This window comes from Delphinapterus leucas, chromosome 2 (assembly GCF_059928025.1).
Source record: "Delphinapterus leucas isolate spDelLeu-1000000601 "Yukka" chromosome 2, BTC_Dleu_Yukka2, whole genome shotgun sequence".
NCBI lineage: Eukaryota > Metazoa > Chordata > Mammalia > Artiodactyla > Monodontidae > Delphinapterus > Delphinapterus leucas.
In genome coordinates this window covers 135,953,697-135,971,791 of record NC_143130.1, presented here as the reverse complement: position 1 = coordinate 135,971,791, position 18,095 = coordinate 135,953,697, and the positions used below count along the sequence as shown (strand labels likewise).

General features: G+C 37.7%; 1 protein-coding gene and 1 pseudogene across 2 annotated transcripts in view; one reads left to right on the top strand and one right to left on the bottom strand.

Moving 5' to 3' along the window:
* The first annotated feature begins 26 nt into the window (after positions 1 to 26).
* Positions 27 to 18,095, top strand: part of WDHD1 (WD repeat and HMG-box DNA binding protein 1) — a 61,812-nt gene continuing 43,743 nt past the window's right edge. Inside the window, exons 1-10 of one of the 2 annotated variants that reach the window (XM_022570516.3) lie at positions 27 to 156; positions 389 to 481; positions 5,949 to 6,060; positions 10,475 to 10,626; positions 11,296 to 11,407; positions 11,582 to 11,632; positions 12,620 to 12,715; positions 16,381 to 16,473; positions 17,299 to 17,405; positions 17,624 to 17,765. In XM_022570516.3, coding sequence (XP_022426224.1) covers positions 405 to 481; positions 5,949 to 6,060; positions 10,475 to 10,626; positions 11,296 to 11,407; positions 11,582 to 11,632; positions 12,620 to 12,715; positions 16,381 to 16,473; positions 17,299 to 17,405; positions 17,624 to 17,765 — 942 coding nt within the window. In that variant the 5' untranslated portion in view covers positions 27 to 156; positions 389 to 404. Of the gene's footprint in view, positions 482 to 5,948; positions 6,061 to 10,474; positions 10,627 to 11,295; positions 11,408 to 11,581; positions 11,633 to 12,619; positions 12,716 to 16,380; positions 16,474 to 17,298; positions 17,406 to 17,623; positions 17,766 to 18,095 lie in introns of both variants that reach the window. The other variant, XM_089907726.1, reaches the window with a different exon arrangement.
* Positions 3,952 to 5,402, bottom strand: LOC111173137 (Krueppel-like factor 17 pseudogene; annotated as a pseudogene).

The following is an 18,095-nucleotide window of genomic DNA, read 5'->3' as shown; positions in this document are numbered from 1 at the left end:
CCACCGCCCAGCGACCTGGGTCGGGACCGCGCCGGGCGTGGGCGGGCCGGCGCAGGCGCAGTGTGGGAGCACGCCGAGCGCGGGAAGCTCCCTGCACCCGTGCTGCTCCTCCACCGGTGCTGCTCCTTGTCGCCTTTCCTCAGTCGCGGAGCTTCGGTGAGTGCTCCCTTCCGCTGCCCGCGTGCGTGCGGCCCAACGAAGAGAAGCGTGTCCTCTTCCCGGCTTAGTGTCGGACAGACCCATCCCTATTCCCTGTTTGTGCCACTCGGGTGGGGGAAAAGGGGCTGCCGAGGGCGTGTCCCGCAGGAGACTAACCTCCCTTCTTCCTGTTCAGCCCCCGGCTTTCCTGTCCTTTAAAATAATACTGACTTCTATAAAACATTTTCAGATAGGTAAAGGAAAAAATGCCTGCTACACAGAAGCCGATGAGATATGGGCACACAGAGGGACACACAGATGTCTGTTTTGATGATTCTGGGAGGTAAGGTACTTTGAGAAACAAAAAGAACGTTTCATGGTGAATGTTAGAAGAGTTATTCTTGTATGTCATGTAAGCAGTTCTGCCTCAAATTACTCATCCAGATAGAAATAAGGTTGATATCTAAAACGGCACATAAATGTTCTTAGATTTACTGTTTAATTCGGACCAGCATGGCAGTTTTAGTATATCAAGGAAGCCAACGAGTGTGAAATCTTACTTCCAGAGGAGTTGGAATGATATGAGCTTTCCCCCACATTTCCCCTTTGTTCACTTCGTTTCTGCATCTCACATTATCAGTTATTTTGTCAGAACGGTAGCTGCCTGCTTGTCAAATTTAGTGGCCCATTCTAACTTTTCGGTATTTTATCCTCCCTTGCCTTTTGTGATGCTCTTTTCTTTTTAAAATTGTTTTTAACTTTCTGACAGCTTCTTTTTCTAATTTATTTCCTCTGCTTGATTCCTAAATGGTGATATTTTCTCAGGGTTATTCTAGTCCCTGTTGGAGGGGTATAATCAATAAACAATCTGTGCGAGGAATATAAAAGAGTTTTATTTGAGCCAAACTGAGGACTATAGCCCAGGAGACACAGATTAAAGAAGCACTTGAATTGCATTCTGTCGGACTACAAAATGGGGGAGGCTTATAACAGCACAGACTGCAAAATTACATGTTGTTTGTGAGAATTATAATTGGAGTTGCAAGAAGTAAGGGTGCTTGTTAAGTAAGGATTAGAGTCCAGTATGGTTGCCTAGTTATAAGGGGAGACCTTGAGACCATAAGGTTGCAGTTGGCAGCTGCTCTCAGATATTGTTTTGAGAACAGCTGGTGGTATCCTTGAGTATGATACAGTTCAGAAAATTCAAGTTCTCAGTAATGTTGGAACGTGTCTAAAACCGTATCCACAATGGCCACCCAGCTCCATTATTGAATGCCTGAAATGTAGTTACTCCTTTTTGATTTTTTTTTTTTTTCTTTTTTTGCGGTACGTGGGCATCTCACTGTTGTGGCCTCTCCCGTTGCGGAGCTCCGGACGCACAGGCTCAGCGGCCATGGCTCACGGGCCTAGCCACTCCGTGGCATGTGGGATCTTCCTGGACCGGGGCACGGAGCCGTGTCCCCTGCATTGGCAGGCGGACTCTCAACCACTGCGCCACCAGGGAAGCCCTGTGGTTACTTTTAGTCCTACAGTAAATGACAAAACATTGTAGGAAGAATGTTCAGACTACTCCAAAAGCCCTTCAAAGGACTTCTTAACTCTAATTCTTCCATATGTTTCTCATTAATTCCGCTATTATTTCATTGTAATTTCCCACTGGCGTCTCCAGCTGGCACCTGTAACATCTCCCTCAGTGCACCTAGCTGATACACCAAATAGCCAGTAGGGATGGGGATATGAAATGCTCCTCCCATCACCACTGGAGACAGAAAGAAATGGCTCTTTCTAGCGGCTCATGTCTGACTCCAGTTTTTTATCAGTTAACACCTATTGTCCTTGAAAGGAGTTGTTATGTTACGTCAAGAAAGGGTTGGAAAGGGAGAGATGGGTTATCACTGGTTGTCTTTCAGATTTACCTACATGTTGAGGTGAGAACACTATTCATTGCACATGTTATACTACCAAACAAGATCATGGCAGAAGCTGGAAGTGCAAAGAAGTCTGTCAAACTCACCAATTTTGATGCAACTAATACTAATGTGTTTTTAAGTGAAAAATCAGGACGAATGCCAAACCAGCTGGATGCATAAATCAGGAATGTCCTGGGCAAACTGAGACTTATAGTCCTCTTATTTATTTCTTATAGAACCGAGACCAAGCTCCTTACTCTGGCCTTAAGGTCATCTTAAATAGGATGACCCCAATCTACTTTTTTTTCCCTTGATTTCCTGGCCTGCCTGCTCCATGTAAACTCCCCTATGCTTTACTAACTTCATATTTTGGTTCATGTAGTTTTGTCTGTTTGGAACTGTCCTTTTTACCAATCTCAGCATATCCAGTCCTACCTGTCCTTTAATTTCCCAATGTAAATACTTTTCTTATGAACCCTTCTGATTTTCCAAGTGGGAATTAATTTTTGTCTTCTGAACATCCATAGTTTTTTATATGGCTTCTCTTTGCCATTTACCTTTTTAAAATTATTATTTATTTATTTAGGCTGCACCAGGTCTTCACGCAGGACCTTTGTTGCGGCATGTGGGCTCTTAGTTGCAGCCTGCAGGTTTCTTAGTTGTGGCCTGTGGGTTTCTTAGTTGCAGCATGCGAACTCTTTAGTTGCGGCATGCATGCGGGATCTAGTTCCCTGACCAGGGATTGAACCTGGGGCCCCTGCATTGGGAGCATGGAGTCTTACCCAGTGGACCATCAGGGAAGTCCCACCATTTACTTTTTTTTTTTTTTTGTGGTACGTGGGCCTCTCCCGTTGCGGAGCACAGGCTCTGGACGCGCAGGCTCAGCGGCCATGGCTCACAGTCCTAGCCGCTCTGCGGCATGTGGGATCCTTCTGGACCGGGGCACAAACCCGTGTCCCCTGCATCGGCAGGCGGACTCTCAACCACTGTGCCACCAGGGAAGCCCCCCCCCCTTTTTTTTTAAATGTGAAAATCTCGTTTTGTGTGTGTGTGTGTGTGTGTGTGCTTTCTTATGACATTAGCTTATTTTCTTTTTTTTTTTTACATCTTTATTGGAGTATAATTGCTTTACAATGGTGTGCTAGTTTCTGCTTTATAACAAAGTGAATCAGTTATACATATGTTCCCATATCTCTTCCCTCTTGCGTCTCCCTCCCTCCCACCTTTTTTTTTTTTTTTAAGTACCAATGTTTTATTTGGGTGATGCAAATACAGAGCATTGAGAGTGAGAAAAGGGACTCGACTCAAGGAAGAATGGGAGGCAATGCCAGGTGATAGATTGAGTCTGCTTCATGACAAGCCTGGAAGAGGCACAGAAGGTGTGTCCACTGGCTACTTGGGAGGCCTCCCCCCTGGGAGAAATGGTGTCTTGCACCAGTTCAGGGAAGGGAGGGAAGAAGAGGGAATTTATCGTCCTGGATTTCTCCCATCTCCCATTAGTTAAATATTACCCCAGGAGCACTAACTCTTCCACATTCCTGGGTTGCTAGTGTGTACTTGAGGTGCCAGATCCCATGTCCTGTGGGGGCATTCCATCCAAGTCTGGAAATGATGGGAGGAGGCAAACTCTGGGCATGAGGCTGGTGAGTGCCGGAGAGAATCTGATTTTGTACATAAGATGTGTTCACAACAGTCCAATACTGTTTTTCTTTTACCAGAAGAGGGAGCCTGACATAATGATCAAAGACCTTTCCCAAAGTCACATGGCTAGTAAGTGGTAAATTCAGGATTTGAACATAGTCTGTCTCTGGAAACTGTCAAAGACCAAGATAAGGAACTTGGATTTTATGTAGCAGGCAAAGGAGAGTGGCTAAAGGGTTTCAAGCTGGGAGTGACATAAGATAAAGAGCTTTTTATAAAGCTCCCAATCTCTACTTTGCTCCATCTTCCCATGTGGCTGAACTTGGCACAAAAGTAGGTGGCCCCAGAGATGTGAGGACACCCAAGACAGTTTTTGAGGAGCCCCGACTAGGTCCAGAGCTCATATGGGCTTCCACACTGTCTCATAATCTTTCTGTCTTCATCAAAGCCTACACCTACCAAAGAGACTAGCTGGTCAGAGGCAGGCAGGATCTGAGCAGAGAAGCCAAAATGAGGGGAAGAGCAGATTGACCTAAAGACCAGAAGCAGGAGGACCAGCCATACGTCCACTGTCAGCCGGTGGGTCTGGGGATGTTGGCACCCGCATACGAGTCCTTTGGTGTTGCCTGAGATGGTCAGATCTCATGAATTGTCGGCCGCACTGGTCACATTTACGTCGTTGGTATTTGGTGTGTATCCGAGTATGTCTTCTAAGTTCATTGGAATGGAAGGACCAAGTGCAGACTTCTCACATGCATTTATAGGGCCTTTCACCTGTGTGTTTGCGTTGGTGACTCACGAGGTGGGAGTGCTTAGTATAAGCTTCTTCACAGTTCTCATAGTCACAGCAGTAAGGCCTTGAAACTGGGGGTCTCCTCCTGGAAGCCCTTTCTTGGGCCCCGAAGTACTGCTCTTCCCTCCGTGGAGCAGGTAAGGGCTGCTTAGGTAGGAAGGGGTCTTCCTGGGAGACTGGCCGGCTCACAAGAGAGCCCTGGGATTCCAAAGCCAGCAATAATGGGGATCCAGCTGGGGGCATCGCAAAGTTGTGTGGTTTCTAGGAGGCAACATCTGATCCAAAGAGGGGAGCATTGCCGGGGTCTCAGTGGAAGGCATGGTTGGACCCAATAATGTTTTAGGTGTTAAAGGGCCTCTGTTAAGAAGTTACTGTTGGGAGGCCAGAATAAGGCATTGTTCACATTCTGATGTGGGACATCATTGGGATTCCACTGGCAGGTGAGAACTGGTGGCCCATTGGGGGGCATCCTTAGATTCCCACCAAAGGTCGGGGCCACCGCTGGAATACTGGGCTCTCCTAAAGGCATCACCTGGGGCCCCTTGAAAGTCATCATTCCTGGCTGGGTAGGAGACATACCCTGGGAAGGAGTGAAAGTCGCTTGAGGGCAGTAGCTCACACCGTAGTCAGGCAGCGACATACTGAAGTGTGGCCCCATTTCACTGGCATTCTGCCTGGGTGCCTGGGTGCCTCAGCAGAGACCAAGGGGATCCTCTCCAGCTCTGTGCACTGAGGAACATGTTGAATGCCTGACGGGCCATGATTCCAAGAGGTGTGCACTCCACTGCTTCTGGAAGATGAAGACACGTCCAAGATGGACATTGACTTCTCAGTATCCTGAGTGGGAATGCTGTGGGCAGGTCTCTGAACTGGTGCAGAGCCACATGCCACTGGCTTAGGCCCTTGGCTCCCTGCTCCATCTTAACCTGGGATCAGTTGCACATCGAGACTCCACCATTTACCATTTTATTTTTGTATTTTATTTGCTTTTGTATGTGCCCAGAGAGGACACATACCGAATGAAGAAAAGCACTCAGAAAACAATTTGGGAGTTGACAGATAGCCATTTGAATAATCAGCTTTGGATAATTGAGCTCTTCCATTCATCCATTTATTCATTCAACATTTATCAAAGCTTCTATTTGTTAGAGACTACTTTGTGCTAGAGACACAATGGTAAGCAAAGTAGACCTGGTCCCTGTTGTTACAGAGATTACATTTTTCTTACATTGTTACAAATATATAAGGAATTTTATGCCAAGGAGAAACTGTAGAAAGCATAAATTTACCTTTCATTTTACAGAATAGGAGGTTAACAGTCCTTGTTATTGAGGTTTATGTATGTAAAATGAGGTAGCATATTGGCTAATACCTTGATTTTATTAGAAAAGAGATAAAGTAGCATTCCAAAAAAATTAATAAGCCTAAAACTGGGTGACTTTTTAACGAGTGTGTTTCCTTCACAGTTGTATTGTAACTTGTGGAAGTGATGGTGATGTGAGGATTTGGGAAGACTTGGATGATGATGATCCTAAGTCCATTAATGTTGGAGAAAAAGCATATTCATGTGCTTTGAAGGTATTAAAACAATTACAGCAACTGATATGAAATGTTACTGCCATGTGATGTTTTATACATGGATGAAAAATACTTTTATAGAAGTTTTGAATACAGATAAACTTTTTCATTTCTCTTATGAAATAATAATATTTAAAAATGTGTAATAATGCCATAATTTGCCCAAAACTTTTACAGGTAAAATCTGAATGGTTTATTAAAGGTGATTAATGGATAGTAATGATGAGCCAATTAAAATATATGCAGGAAATTATACTTTATCTTTTAAGAGATTTAAATGTATCTTTTTTTTTCTTTGAAGGAAAACTCAGTGCAGTTTCAAATTTTTAGCTCACTAATTCAGATAACGAGGAATTGTACTGGAAAAAAGGACTGTTTCATTAACTTTTTCAAGATATATACTTATTTCACATTTCTAATGTTTTATGTAAAGTAAATATAGGAATGAGATATAGTTTACTTGGAGAATGGAGATATGTTTTCAGAAGGACTTTGCAAACTAAGTATCTAACCTTTTTATTTGTGATGAATTTTAAGTTGAGTGTATTGTATTTGGATAGGAAAAAAAAATCTTTCTACAGAATTCATATTTTTTTCAAACCCAGACTCATTAAGGTAGATGAGATGGTCTTTAGATACTTTAGATACTTTTTAAAAAATGGTCATATATAATGGAAAATGTATTCCTAGGAGAAAAAATATAAATGACTAATGTACATTAAATATGAGCTAAATCTCACTAATAAGCAAAGAAATGCAAATTAAACAATTGGATTTTTTTCCTGTAAGATTGACAAGGATGAAAAATATTCCTGATCACAGTAATAGTGAGGCCTTGGAGAAGTATTTATAAAGGAAAAACAACTGTTTTCCTGCGTTTCTCCTTTACTCTCACACTACCATGCTCACAACACTTCTGACACCAGATATATGGGTTTTTCCCCATATCAGTAAGTTCTTTGCAATACTGGGTGTCCTACAATTCAGTTCAATTTTGACATTAACTGGAGTTAGCTCAGACCTCACAGGTTAAGGTCTCAGTCCCACGAGACTATCCCCCACTTCAGACACCAGTCGCGAGTATTAGGTCCCCAGATTACCTACAACTTCTGTTCAGCTTGGCTGCAAATGGGGATTTCCATCACCCCCTCCTTGGATAAGATTATTGCTACAACAGCTCACAGAAATCAGGGAAATAAGTTTACCAGTTTATTACATAATAAAGGATACAGATGAACAGCCAGATGAAGAGAACATGGGGTGAGGTCTGGAGAATGGAGGTGTGGAGTTGGGGTGCACCACCAACCTGGAAGCTCCTTGAACCCCATGTTATTGGGATTTTTATGGAGGCTCATCACATGGGCATGACTGATTATTAACTTCATTTCCAACCCCTCTCCCTTTCCTGGATGATAGGGGTGTGGGACTGAAAGTTCCAAGCTTCTGATCATTACTTGATCTTTCTGGTGACCAGCCACCATCCTGAAGCTATCCAGGAGCCCACCAAGACGCACCTCATTAGAACAAAAGACATTCCTATCACCCAGAAAGTTCCAAGGGATTTGGGAGCTTTGTGTCAGGAATCAGTCAAAGACCAAAGTTTGGAACAAAAGATGCTCCTGGTGCTCTTATCACTTAGGACAGTTCAAGGGTTTTAGGAACTCTGTGCCAGGAACTGAGGGTAGAGACCAATATATATTTTCTGTTTCACAGTATTTTCACACAACAGTTGCTGGAAGTATAACTGATGAACTTTTTTTGGAATAAATTGATAATGGTGTATCACAGTTAGAATGCACACAGTCATTTCAGGCTATTTACTCTAAGGAAGTACACACATTCATTTCTGTGGACAAGAATATTAGTAAAACCATTGTTTATAATAGCAAAAGAAACAATTGAAGTGTCCCTGAATAGAGAGTACATTTTATAAATTTTGGTAGTCATATAATGTAATACTATGCAGCCACTAAAAAAATGTGGGAGTGCTGTATACCTTCATTTGGAGAGATGTTTACAATTAATTGAAAAAATGAAAAATAGAGTTTCATAACAGTCTGTTATAGAATAGTCTTATGTTTGTTAAAATAAAGGATTTAAGTACACAAATATTTGTAATTTGCATATCTATAGAATAAAGTTAAAAAGACTTAACCCCAACATGTTAATGGAAATTACTTCACAAGAGTAGGGAAACTCACTGTCTGCTCAGGACAGTTTCGTGTTTTTTTTCCTACAATAAGTATGTACTGCTTTTGTATATGAAAAAGACTTTAAAGAAGAAAAAAGTGAAAGTGGGCTTATGGTAGTTTCCTAGGGCTACGGTAACAGGTACCTGGGCTTAGGATTTAGACATGTCTTTTAGGGGCCACTATTGAACTGACTACAAGGCTCATATTCAGTGCTAAAATATTTGGCTTTAGGAATGGAGTTTATAATTCTTCAATGAAATGATGTTACCAAATAGCCATGCAAAGTTGACAATTTCATTTAAAGCATAATTGCTTATAAATATGTAAATATGTACTTTATGGATTCAGTGCTATAGGGAAGTACAATTAGGTGCTTTATTTGAGAACAAAGGAGAAAAAAAATCACCCTCCAAAATAGTGAAACTGGGATATATCAACATATTTGTAGGTAGTAATAGTTAACACTTGCATAGTATTTTACGTTGTCTTTAACAAAGGTAAGGAGAGGTACGTGGAATTATCTCCATTTTATTCTTGGGAAAATCAAAGCTCAGAGGAAAGTCAAACACAGTGGGCCCAAGTCATCCTGTGCTGGGTTCCATTCCTCCCTATCCACCAGGGAGAAGAATAGTCTGACCAGATCCGGACCACAGCTCTGATCCTTTGCATGGTTTCTTTTTCTTAAATTTTTACTAGTTGACACCGTATACTGGTAGTGATTTGGTTTCCCAGTAGATTTGTTTGAAAATGACTTCAAAGCAAGGCCTTTATTCAGGTCTCCCAGGTGAGTTAGTGCTGTTATATACTTCAACATTTTCACATGAATAGAGGGCTAAAGTTTTGTTAAAGAATTACCAAGATTCTTTACGAGAGCTAACTGAGGATGCTTAGTCAGTATTCTACTAAGAAATCTGTCTGCAAAGTAAAGCACAGCCAAGGTTGCAAAATTTCTGTACATGCACACAAATAAATAGTTGGTGTTTCTGCAGTTTTGCCAAAGAACACTTAGCAGTATCAGTGTTGTGTTGAGTTGTTTATAGCATTTTGTTGATTTTCTTCTGGTTTTCACATTTAAATTATTGTTAGCTTAACTTCAACATTATGAATTTAGTTTATTATGGATTTAATTATATACAGTAGTTGTAATGTAGGCATAAACAGTATTTTTCACCAGTTTTCCAGTAATTGAACTTGAAGGTGTTTATCACAGTTCAAATTTGAATCATCTATACTGTTATTTGAACAGATGTATACATTTCCCCAAATGTTGCTATATAGTAACATGTCATTGTATTACCAGGTTCTTTTCCCATTAGAATGGGAGCAGATGCTGTAGATAAGCTAAGGGTCCTAAGTGCGCAAATACGGCTGAGACCTGTTGCTATAGGGTAAAGTATGTTAATTAACAAACTTGAGTAGTTTGTTTCTTTTGGTAGTTATCATTTAATATAAATTAATAAATTGACCATATGATATATCGAATTGTGTATGAGGTTGGTAGACTATGATTTAGTCCATCAGGACTTAATTCTTCCTGGGTAAGTAATAAAATTAAGGTGGGAGGGCAGATCCCTGACCTTTTATGATTCTTAGCTAAAAGCTGTGCAAAACAACGGTGTTTGCAGATCATTTTCGGATCCTAAAACTTTCTATTTAGTGTTTTTAGAACACTAAACACTGCGCTTCCACTGCAGGGGGCACAGGTTCGACCCCTGGTTGGGGAACTAAGATTCCGCATGCCCTGCAGTGCGGCCAAAAAAAAAACAAAAACAGGAGCCATGGATTCATGGATTCGCATTTAGACTTTACCCTACTCTGAAAACACATCTAATGATTGTTTTCTGGAAACACAGGGTAATACTAATTGTGTCCCTTGTGCTCTTCCCTCATTGAGATTAGCTATGTTTTCTTGTTCTGAGTCTCCTTCTTATGACATTTGGGAATCCACAAAAACACTATTTAAATATTTTTCTTGCCAGAAGTACAAGAGAAATCAGAGGCTAAAAGTTTGGCTGATGAAGAGGGAATTAAATTTTCTAAAGGCAGCAAGTAAATTTTTCTTGCTAATAGCCATTTCAGAAAAATTATATATTGATTATTTTTCTCTTGACATGAACTACATTTATAAGGGTTTTTTTTGTTTTTTACTGGATTTTTAACTATGGAGAGACTCCCAGTTAATTAACTAATTTTTGCCAATGTTTCTTTCATTTTTCTTTTAGAATGGGAAATTGGTCACTGCAGTATCTAACAATACTGTTCAAGTGCACACGTTCCCTGAAGGAGTTCCAGATGGTATATTGACTCGCTTCACCACAAATGCAAACCATGTGGTCTTTAATGGGGATGGTGCAAAAATTGCTGCTGGATCTAGGTAAGGCTCTTTGATATCAGAAAATGAAACAATATTAGAACAAAATGGCCTCATTCATTGGATTCAGGGTAACGTTTTCAGGACTCTGTACCTTCTTTGTTGTTGTTATTTAATTATTATATTCAAGTCTTCTTTCTGTTAAAGGTTTTTGATGACAGACTTGTGCTTCTTTGTGAATTGAGGTATATTGCTTTGCTGACAGCCTGCTCAGTAAATGCTGGAAAAGACTGGGGAAAGATGATAGTTGGATACAAAGTTTTAAAAATTATTTTTGGTACAACCTAGACTGTACAATCAGGATTTTTGTTGTTTTTCTTGTTGCTTATTTGTCATAAGAAAAAAATGTAATTGATGAATTGCTGAGTTGGAGTAAAAGGCATAATGCTTTTAAAAATGGTTGTGGCTGTAATTAGATGAGCAAATAATAGAAGCTTAAGATCTAACTAAGGAAGCCACTTTCTAAAAGTATTTATATTTTAACATATGAGAAATCTTGAGTTATGTTTTTAGCATCTTTATAGACCAAAACTAAAAGGTAATATGGGTGCCAAATTTCACATGTTGCTATAAAGAAATTATGGCATTTACTCATTACTTTGAAATATTTGGGTCATAGCTTTTGAGTCTTTTGTATTGACATTTATTGATGTACGTTACACTTGTTCTTAGTGATTTTCTAGTCAAAGTTGTGGATGTGGTGGATTGCAGCCAACAGAAAACATTTCGAGGACATGATGCCCCTGTTTTAAGTCTTTCCTTTGACCCTAAGGACATCTTTCTGGTAATCATTTTTTTCCCTCTCTTTTTGCATTTTTTGCGAATATGTTTAAAACTGTGAGAGAATTAGCAGAAAGTTTCACACAATTGTTAAAAGCCTCTTTAATTTATCAGTTGAACCAGTCTCCATATAGTATTATGGCTGTAACTATAGAGAAATCTATTGTTTATTCTGCAGGCATCAGCTAGTTGTGATGGATCTGTCAAGGTGTGGCAAATTTCAGATCAGGTAAGCTCATCAATTTGAATTTAAAGCTTTTTGCCTATTTCCATCATATATTGGACGTTACATAATGTATTATTGGACCAAATTAATAATTCTTCTTCATAGTTTGTTTCTTTTGAGTAGCATTAAATACTGGTTTTGTGATCAAATTCCCCAACAATCTAAGTAAAAGTAAATATGTTGAAGACTAATTGATTCTGTATCTAATCACAAAGGGAAATTCAATCATTATATATTTATAAGCTAACTACCATATGTTGGTCCCCAGGTGTTGGGGATACGAAAGTAAGGCATGGGCCACACTTGATTTGGAGAGTCACATAACTTACTCTGACCCAGCCTGGTAATAGCTTTAAAGGAGGTATGAAGAAAGTGCTTTCTGGATTGGCAGAGGGAACAATGAATTCTTCCTGAGGCAATCAGAGAAGGCTTGGCATTTCTAGGAATGATGTAGCTGATGAGAAAAACATCCCTCACAGATATGCTTCAGCTCATAGCCACAGTTTCTTCCCTCACTTTTGAACTATTTAAAAGGATTGACTTTGACACCTTAACATTTGGTAGTAGATCTCTCAAGTTTATTTTCATAGTTACTTTAAGATTTTAATGTATTGGGGTTTTTTTTGTTTGTGTACGTTTATTCAGTGAGTATACTGTTTGCTTATTCTACATAGGAAATACTCCTATTTGAGTTAATTATTTAAGACTTGTGCTCTTTATAACTGTGAAAAACATAAAGTAACTTAGGTAAATCAAATATTATAATTAGGTTAAAGTGAATTAAGTTGCTTTTTTCCGAGCTATCTATCAGTTTGAAGAAACCACTTATTAAATGTACTCAGTGCTGCGTATCTTTTTTTGGGAGAATTTTCATAAGGGGAAATAAATTTTCTTTTTTTTCTTTTGGCATTTTCTTTTTAATTTTTATTTATTTAAAAAGATTATTTTTCAGTCACAAGACTTACATTTTCTTTTTTTTTTTTTAATCAGACATGTGCTATCAGTTGGCCACTGCTGCAAAAATGCAATGATGTGATAAATGCAAAATCAATCTGCAGACTTGCTTGGCAACCCAAAAGTGGGAAGGTGAGTGACTCTTATTTTGTTTTATGTTTTGTTTTGTTTTTAAAATATTTATTTATTTACTTCTTTGGTTGTGCTGGGTCTTAGTTGCAGCACACAGGCTCCTTAGTTGTGGCATGCGAACTCTTCAGTTGTGGCATGCATGTGGGATCTAGTTCCCTGACCAGGGAGGAACCTGGGCCCCCTGCATTGGGAGCACAGAGGCTTAACCACTGCACCACCAGGGAAGTCCCTTATTTTGTTTTAATTATATGTTCCAGTCCTTGTTATCTTTGAATGTAAGAATAGTTTTTTTAATTGTAACTATTTCATTCAGATTATAAATTTTAGAGCTCCAAGCAAATTAATTATTGAAATGCTGTAAGAAACATTTCAACTTTTTAAAGGCTCTTTTTTGAAGAGTACATTTGGCAGGAATGAATTGATTTTACCTTTTTCTTTACATTCATGTTTTTTTGTGTTTTTTTTTGTGGTATGTGGGCCTCTCACTGTTGTGGCCTCTTCCGTTGCGGAGCACAGGCTCCGGACGCGCAGGCTCACCGGCCATGGCTCACGGGCCCAACCACTCCGTGGCATGTGGGATCTTCCCAGACCGGGGCATGAACCCGTGTCCCCTGCATCGGCAGGCGGACTCTCAACCACCGCGCCACCAGGGAAGCCCTACATTCATGTTTAATGGGGCAACTTTGGAAACAGTCTTGTTATATCAACTCTTACTACTAGTGTTTAACATTTTGGAGGTACTAGCTGATACAGTTAGACAATAGAAAGATATGAGAGGTTTGAAAGAAGGGAAGGATAATGCTCATTATTTGCAAATGAAATGCTTGTATACGAGGAAATCCCAAGAAAATCAACTGGGGGAAAAATATTACTAATAAGAAAATTCAGTAAGGTAGTTGGAAGCAAAATTAATATACGAAACCTATAGTCCTATATACAAACAGTAGCCATTTAGAAAACATGGTGAGAGAAAATAATGCACAAACTGTAAAGTCAAAAAAGATTTTAAAATTTTAAAAAAAGATAAAATAACTAGGAATAAACTTACCAAAAAATGTGAAAGAGCTATGTAAAGAAAATTTAAACATGCTACAAAGAAGAGTAAAAGAAGACTTAAATAGAAAAAAATGTATCCCATTCTTTTTCGTTATTCATTTATTTATTTATTGAGGTATAGTTGATTTACAATGTTATATTAGTTTCAGGTGTACAGCATAGTGATTCAAAATTTTTATAGATAATATTCCATTTAAAGTTATTATAAAATATTGGCTATATTCCCTGTGCTATATAATATATCCAAAAGGATAAGCTAAAAAGATTATTTATTTTATACATAATAGTTTGTACCTCTTAATCCCCCACCCCTGTTTTGCCCTACCCCCTCCCCTCTTCCCACTGGTAACCACTAGTTTGTTCTTTATATTTCTGAGTCTGTTTCTGTTTTGTTATATTTATTCATTTTATTTACTTATTTTTATTTTATTTTTTAGATTCCGCATGTAAGTGATAACATACAGTATTTGTCTTTCTCTCTCTGACTTATCTCACTAACCATAATACCCTCTAGGTTCATTCAAGTTGTTGCAAATGGCAACATTTAGAAAAACGCATAGAAAAATATATCCTATTCTTAGAAATGAATTTTTGTTATAAAGATGTCAGTTCTTCCCTGAATTATCTATAGTTTTGAAGCATTCAATATAAAATATCAGTAAGATGTTTGGGGGGACCAAATAGAACTGATTCTAAAGCCATATGGAAAAGCAAAAGTCTTGAAAAACAAAAGTGGTAAAGTTTAACTCAATCAGATATAACATTATAATGCTATGGGAACTAAAAGTGTGATACTAATTCATGAATAGACAGATATCTATTAAACAGAGAGATAGATCCAGTATACATGGGAATTTAGTGTATTATAAAGGTGGAGAAAAGGAGATTTAATAAATGTACTGGCAAAGGACATGAATACCAGGAGGTGAGAATTACTGAGAACCATCTTGGAGACTTCCTATCACATGGTGAATCTCATTGTATAGGTATTTGCTGTATCATCTTTTTAACTTCTCTGCATATGTGAAAATTTCCAGAAAAAATTTATAAACTCAACAATATGAAAAGTAAAAAAATAAATATTTCAGTGTCAAGGGACAAATGATAAACTGAGAAAAAGTTTGAAACAATATGACAGAGCTAATTTCCTTAATATTCAAAGAGTTCTTGTAAATCAATAAGATCCCAGTAAAAAGATGAACAAGGACATGAGCAGACAGTATACAGAAAAAGATACACAGATGGCTTTTAACATATGAAAATACATGCAACCTTTCATACTAAAAGAAATACAAATTGAAATATGATTGTCTATTTTTCATTTGTCAGATGGTCAAAGATCAAAAGTTTGATATATACTGTGTGGAAGAGGATGTGGCAGTTTTTATTAGAATGAATGACCAGTAGTACTAGTTCTAGGCATATATTTTATAAGCATATTTATTCATATGCACTACAGAGTATGTATAATGAAAATGTTGTATCATTGTTTATAGTAGCAAAAGATTGTAAACATCCTGAATGTTCATTAATAGAGAACTGGTTAAATAAACTGTGGAATTTATTCCTGGAAATGGAATACTCTGCAACTGTTAGAATGAGGTATATCTGTGAGTCTTCACATGGAATAATCAGTCTTTAGATATATTAAAAACATCAAGCTGTAGAGCAGTAGGTATAGATAGTAGATAGAATGCTACTGTTTAATTGTGTGTCTATTTGTGTATAAGTACATATGCATTCTTATATGGTCTATGCTTATGTTTTTTGCCTTTGGGAAGTAGAAATAGGATTTAGGGATTGGAGGGAGACTTTCTTTTCAATGTATGACCTTTTGTGTCATGTAAACTTTTAAGGGTACATTCTGCACTAAAGTGATAGTTGGGAAATCCAGTATGTATTTATTCTTTGCTTATGAAACAATCTAATTAATTAAAAAAAATTTAAACATAGTTTTACTATTCATAAATAATACATTTTTCTTCGTTTTTTGATAAGCATGGAAAGAATATGTCAGTTTTATTTTTTCTACTAATCTGTTTTTTGGAAGTATATGTAAGAAGATAAGTTTCCTTTTCCAAAGATATTCAAAGTATTTTGGCTCTGTTTCTCTCCTGCCAGCAAATAAGATGAATTTTTAGATCCAAAGGGCTTATATTCCTTAAGAAATAGTGTTAAAAATATTAGTGACTATAAGTTCTCTGTCTTTCAGTGCAAGCAATAATGATCATCTCCCATTCTTTTTTTTTTTTTTTGTGGTACGCAGGTCTCTCACTGTTGTAGCCTTTCCCATTGCAGAGCACAGGCTCAGCGGCCAAGGCTCACAGGCCCAGCCACTCCGTGGCATGTGGGATCTTCCCAGACCGGGGCACGAATCCGTGTCCCCTGCATCGGCAGGCGGACTCTGAACCACTGCGCCACCAGGGAAGCCCCATCACCCATTCTTTATCAAAATTTTAAGTAGCTTTCTGAGTTTTGTTAGTTGCCAGTTAAAATACAAATTTGCTTTTATGTTTTTTAGTTTTATTTAGATGAATTTTCTGCTCTTTTTTCTCTTTAAACTTAATTTAGTGTAAACTTTTGTTTAAATCATTTATCTTTCCTAATAGTTACTAGCAGTTCCTGTGGAAAAATCTGTTAAGCTATATAGAAGAGAAACTTGGAGTAATCAATTTGATCTTTCAGATAATTTCATCTCTCAGGTAGGTTTTGTAAGTGATACTTTCAGTAGGCTAATGGGAATAGTTAATGCATACTTTGCTTTAATACAATTACAGCTAAATATTGTTGGAAATGGAGAACAACTCCAGACTGCTGTGCATGTGTCCACCTTTTACCCCTCAGCCTTTCTTCACTTAGTGAATAACTAGTAGATAAGTCTTTGCTAGGTCCTATCTGACCTTTCTCCTTTGTGAAATTTGGTAAGAAAAATCTTTTAATTTATAAGAAGTCAAATTTAACCCTAGCATAGTATTAGAATAGGTAATTCTCACATTATTAGTAGTATTTATTGTTAAGTGAGTTTCATTGAGACTTGTGACTATGGACACTGGAGTTTTAGAGCAGGAAAGGTTGTTAGTCTGTGTTTCTTTCTCTCTCTCTCCCTCTCCCCCTGCCCCCTTCTCTCATATATACCCATTTTGCAGTTAGGAAACAGAGGCCCAGTAGGTCAGCAATGGCTTAGTACGATTCACTTCACTTCCTAGTTCTCTTCATCTTGATGGTGACTGCTAAGAGGATAACTTGTGTTGTCTTTCTTTCTAGGATAAAAACATTTTTTAGCTTTTGCTTTTAAAATTGTGCTAGTGTAATTTTCTTGTGATAAAGTAAAAGCTGCTATTACTTTGATTGTTGAATATTATTGAAAAAGAAAGTTAGTAAGCAAACTTTGTCTTGCTGTTTATGTATCAGATTTAATTAGAAATTGCATACAATAAGGGTTATAAAAATTTGAATTTGGTAATAAAATGAGTTTTTAGTTTTAAATTATATGAAATTATTATTTATTTATTGTTTTTCTTTACTAGACCCTAAATATAGTAACCTGGTCTCCTTGTGGACAATATTTAGCTGCAGGGAGTATTAATGGTTTAATTATAGTTTGGAATGTGGAAACCAAAGATTGCATGGAAAGGTATGATTCAGTAAATCTTTTGTCTCTTTTTTGCTTATTTCTATTAGATGTTTGTTTTTTTTATTATTAAACATTTCACATCTGCAATCATTAGATTGTTAAAATGCAGACATATAGCTATGTTTATCAAAACTTTTTCTAACTAAAATTTACCTAAAGAAATGTATAGCTTATATTTTTCTTGACAGTGTTTTAAGAATTCACTTTTTAATTTTTAGGGTGAAACATGAGAAAGGTTATGCAATTTGTGGCCTGTCATGGCATCCTACTTGTGGTCAAATAGCTTATACTGATGCAGAAGGAAATCTGGGAGTCCTGGAGAATGTTTGTGACCCCAGTGGAAAGATGTCAAGCAGTAAGGTAATAAGTAATAGGGTAGAACAGTTTCTTCAAAGTCTTTCTGTGGCCATATGAATTTGGGAAACACCACAAGCTACATTACTTTCTTTGAAAATTATAATTTATGTTATTAGATGTTCAGTAATGCTCTATCACAAAGAACGTTTAAACTTGTTTAACCTAATGTTTCCCAAATACGTTTTACTAAGGAACTTCTTTCCCTCCATATAATATCCATTAATATTTCATGGCTTTCCAAGGAATACCTTTGTGAAAAACTGTAATTTTTTAGTATCCTGGTGTTCTAGGTGTTTTTAGTTAAATAAATGTTTTATAGATGAAAATTAGTTA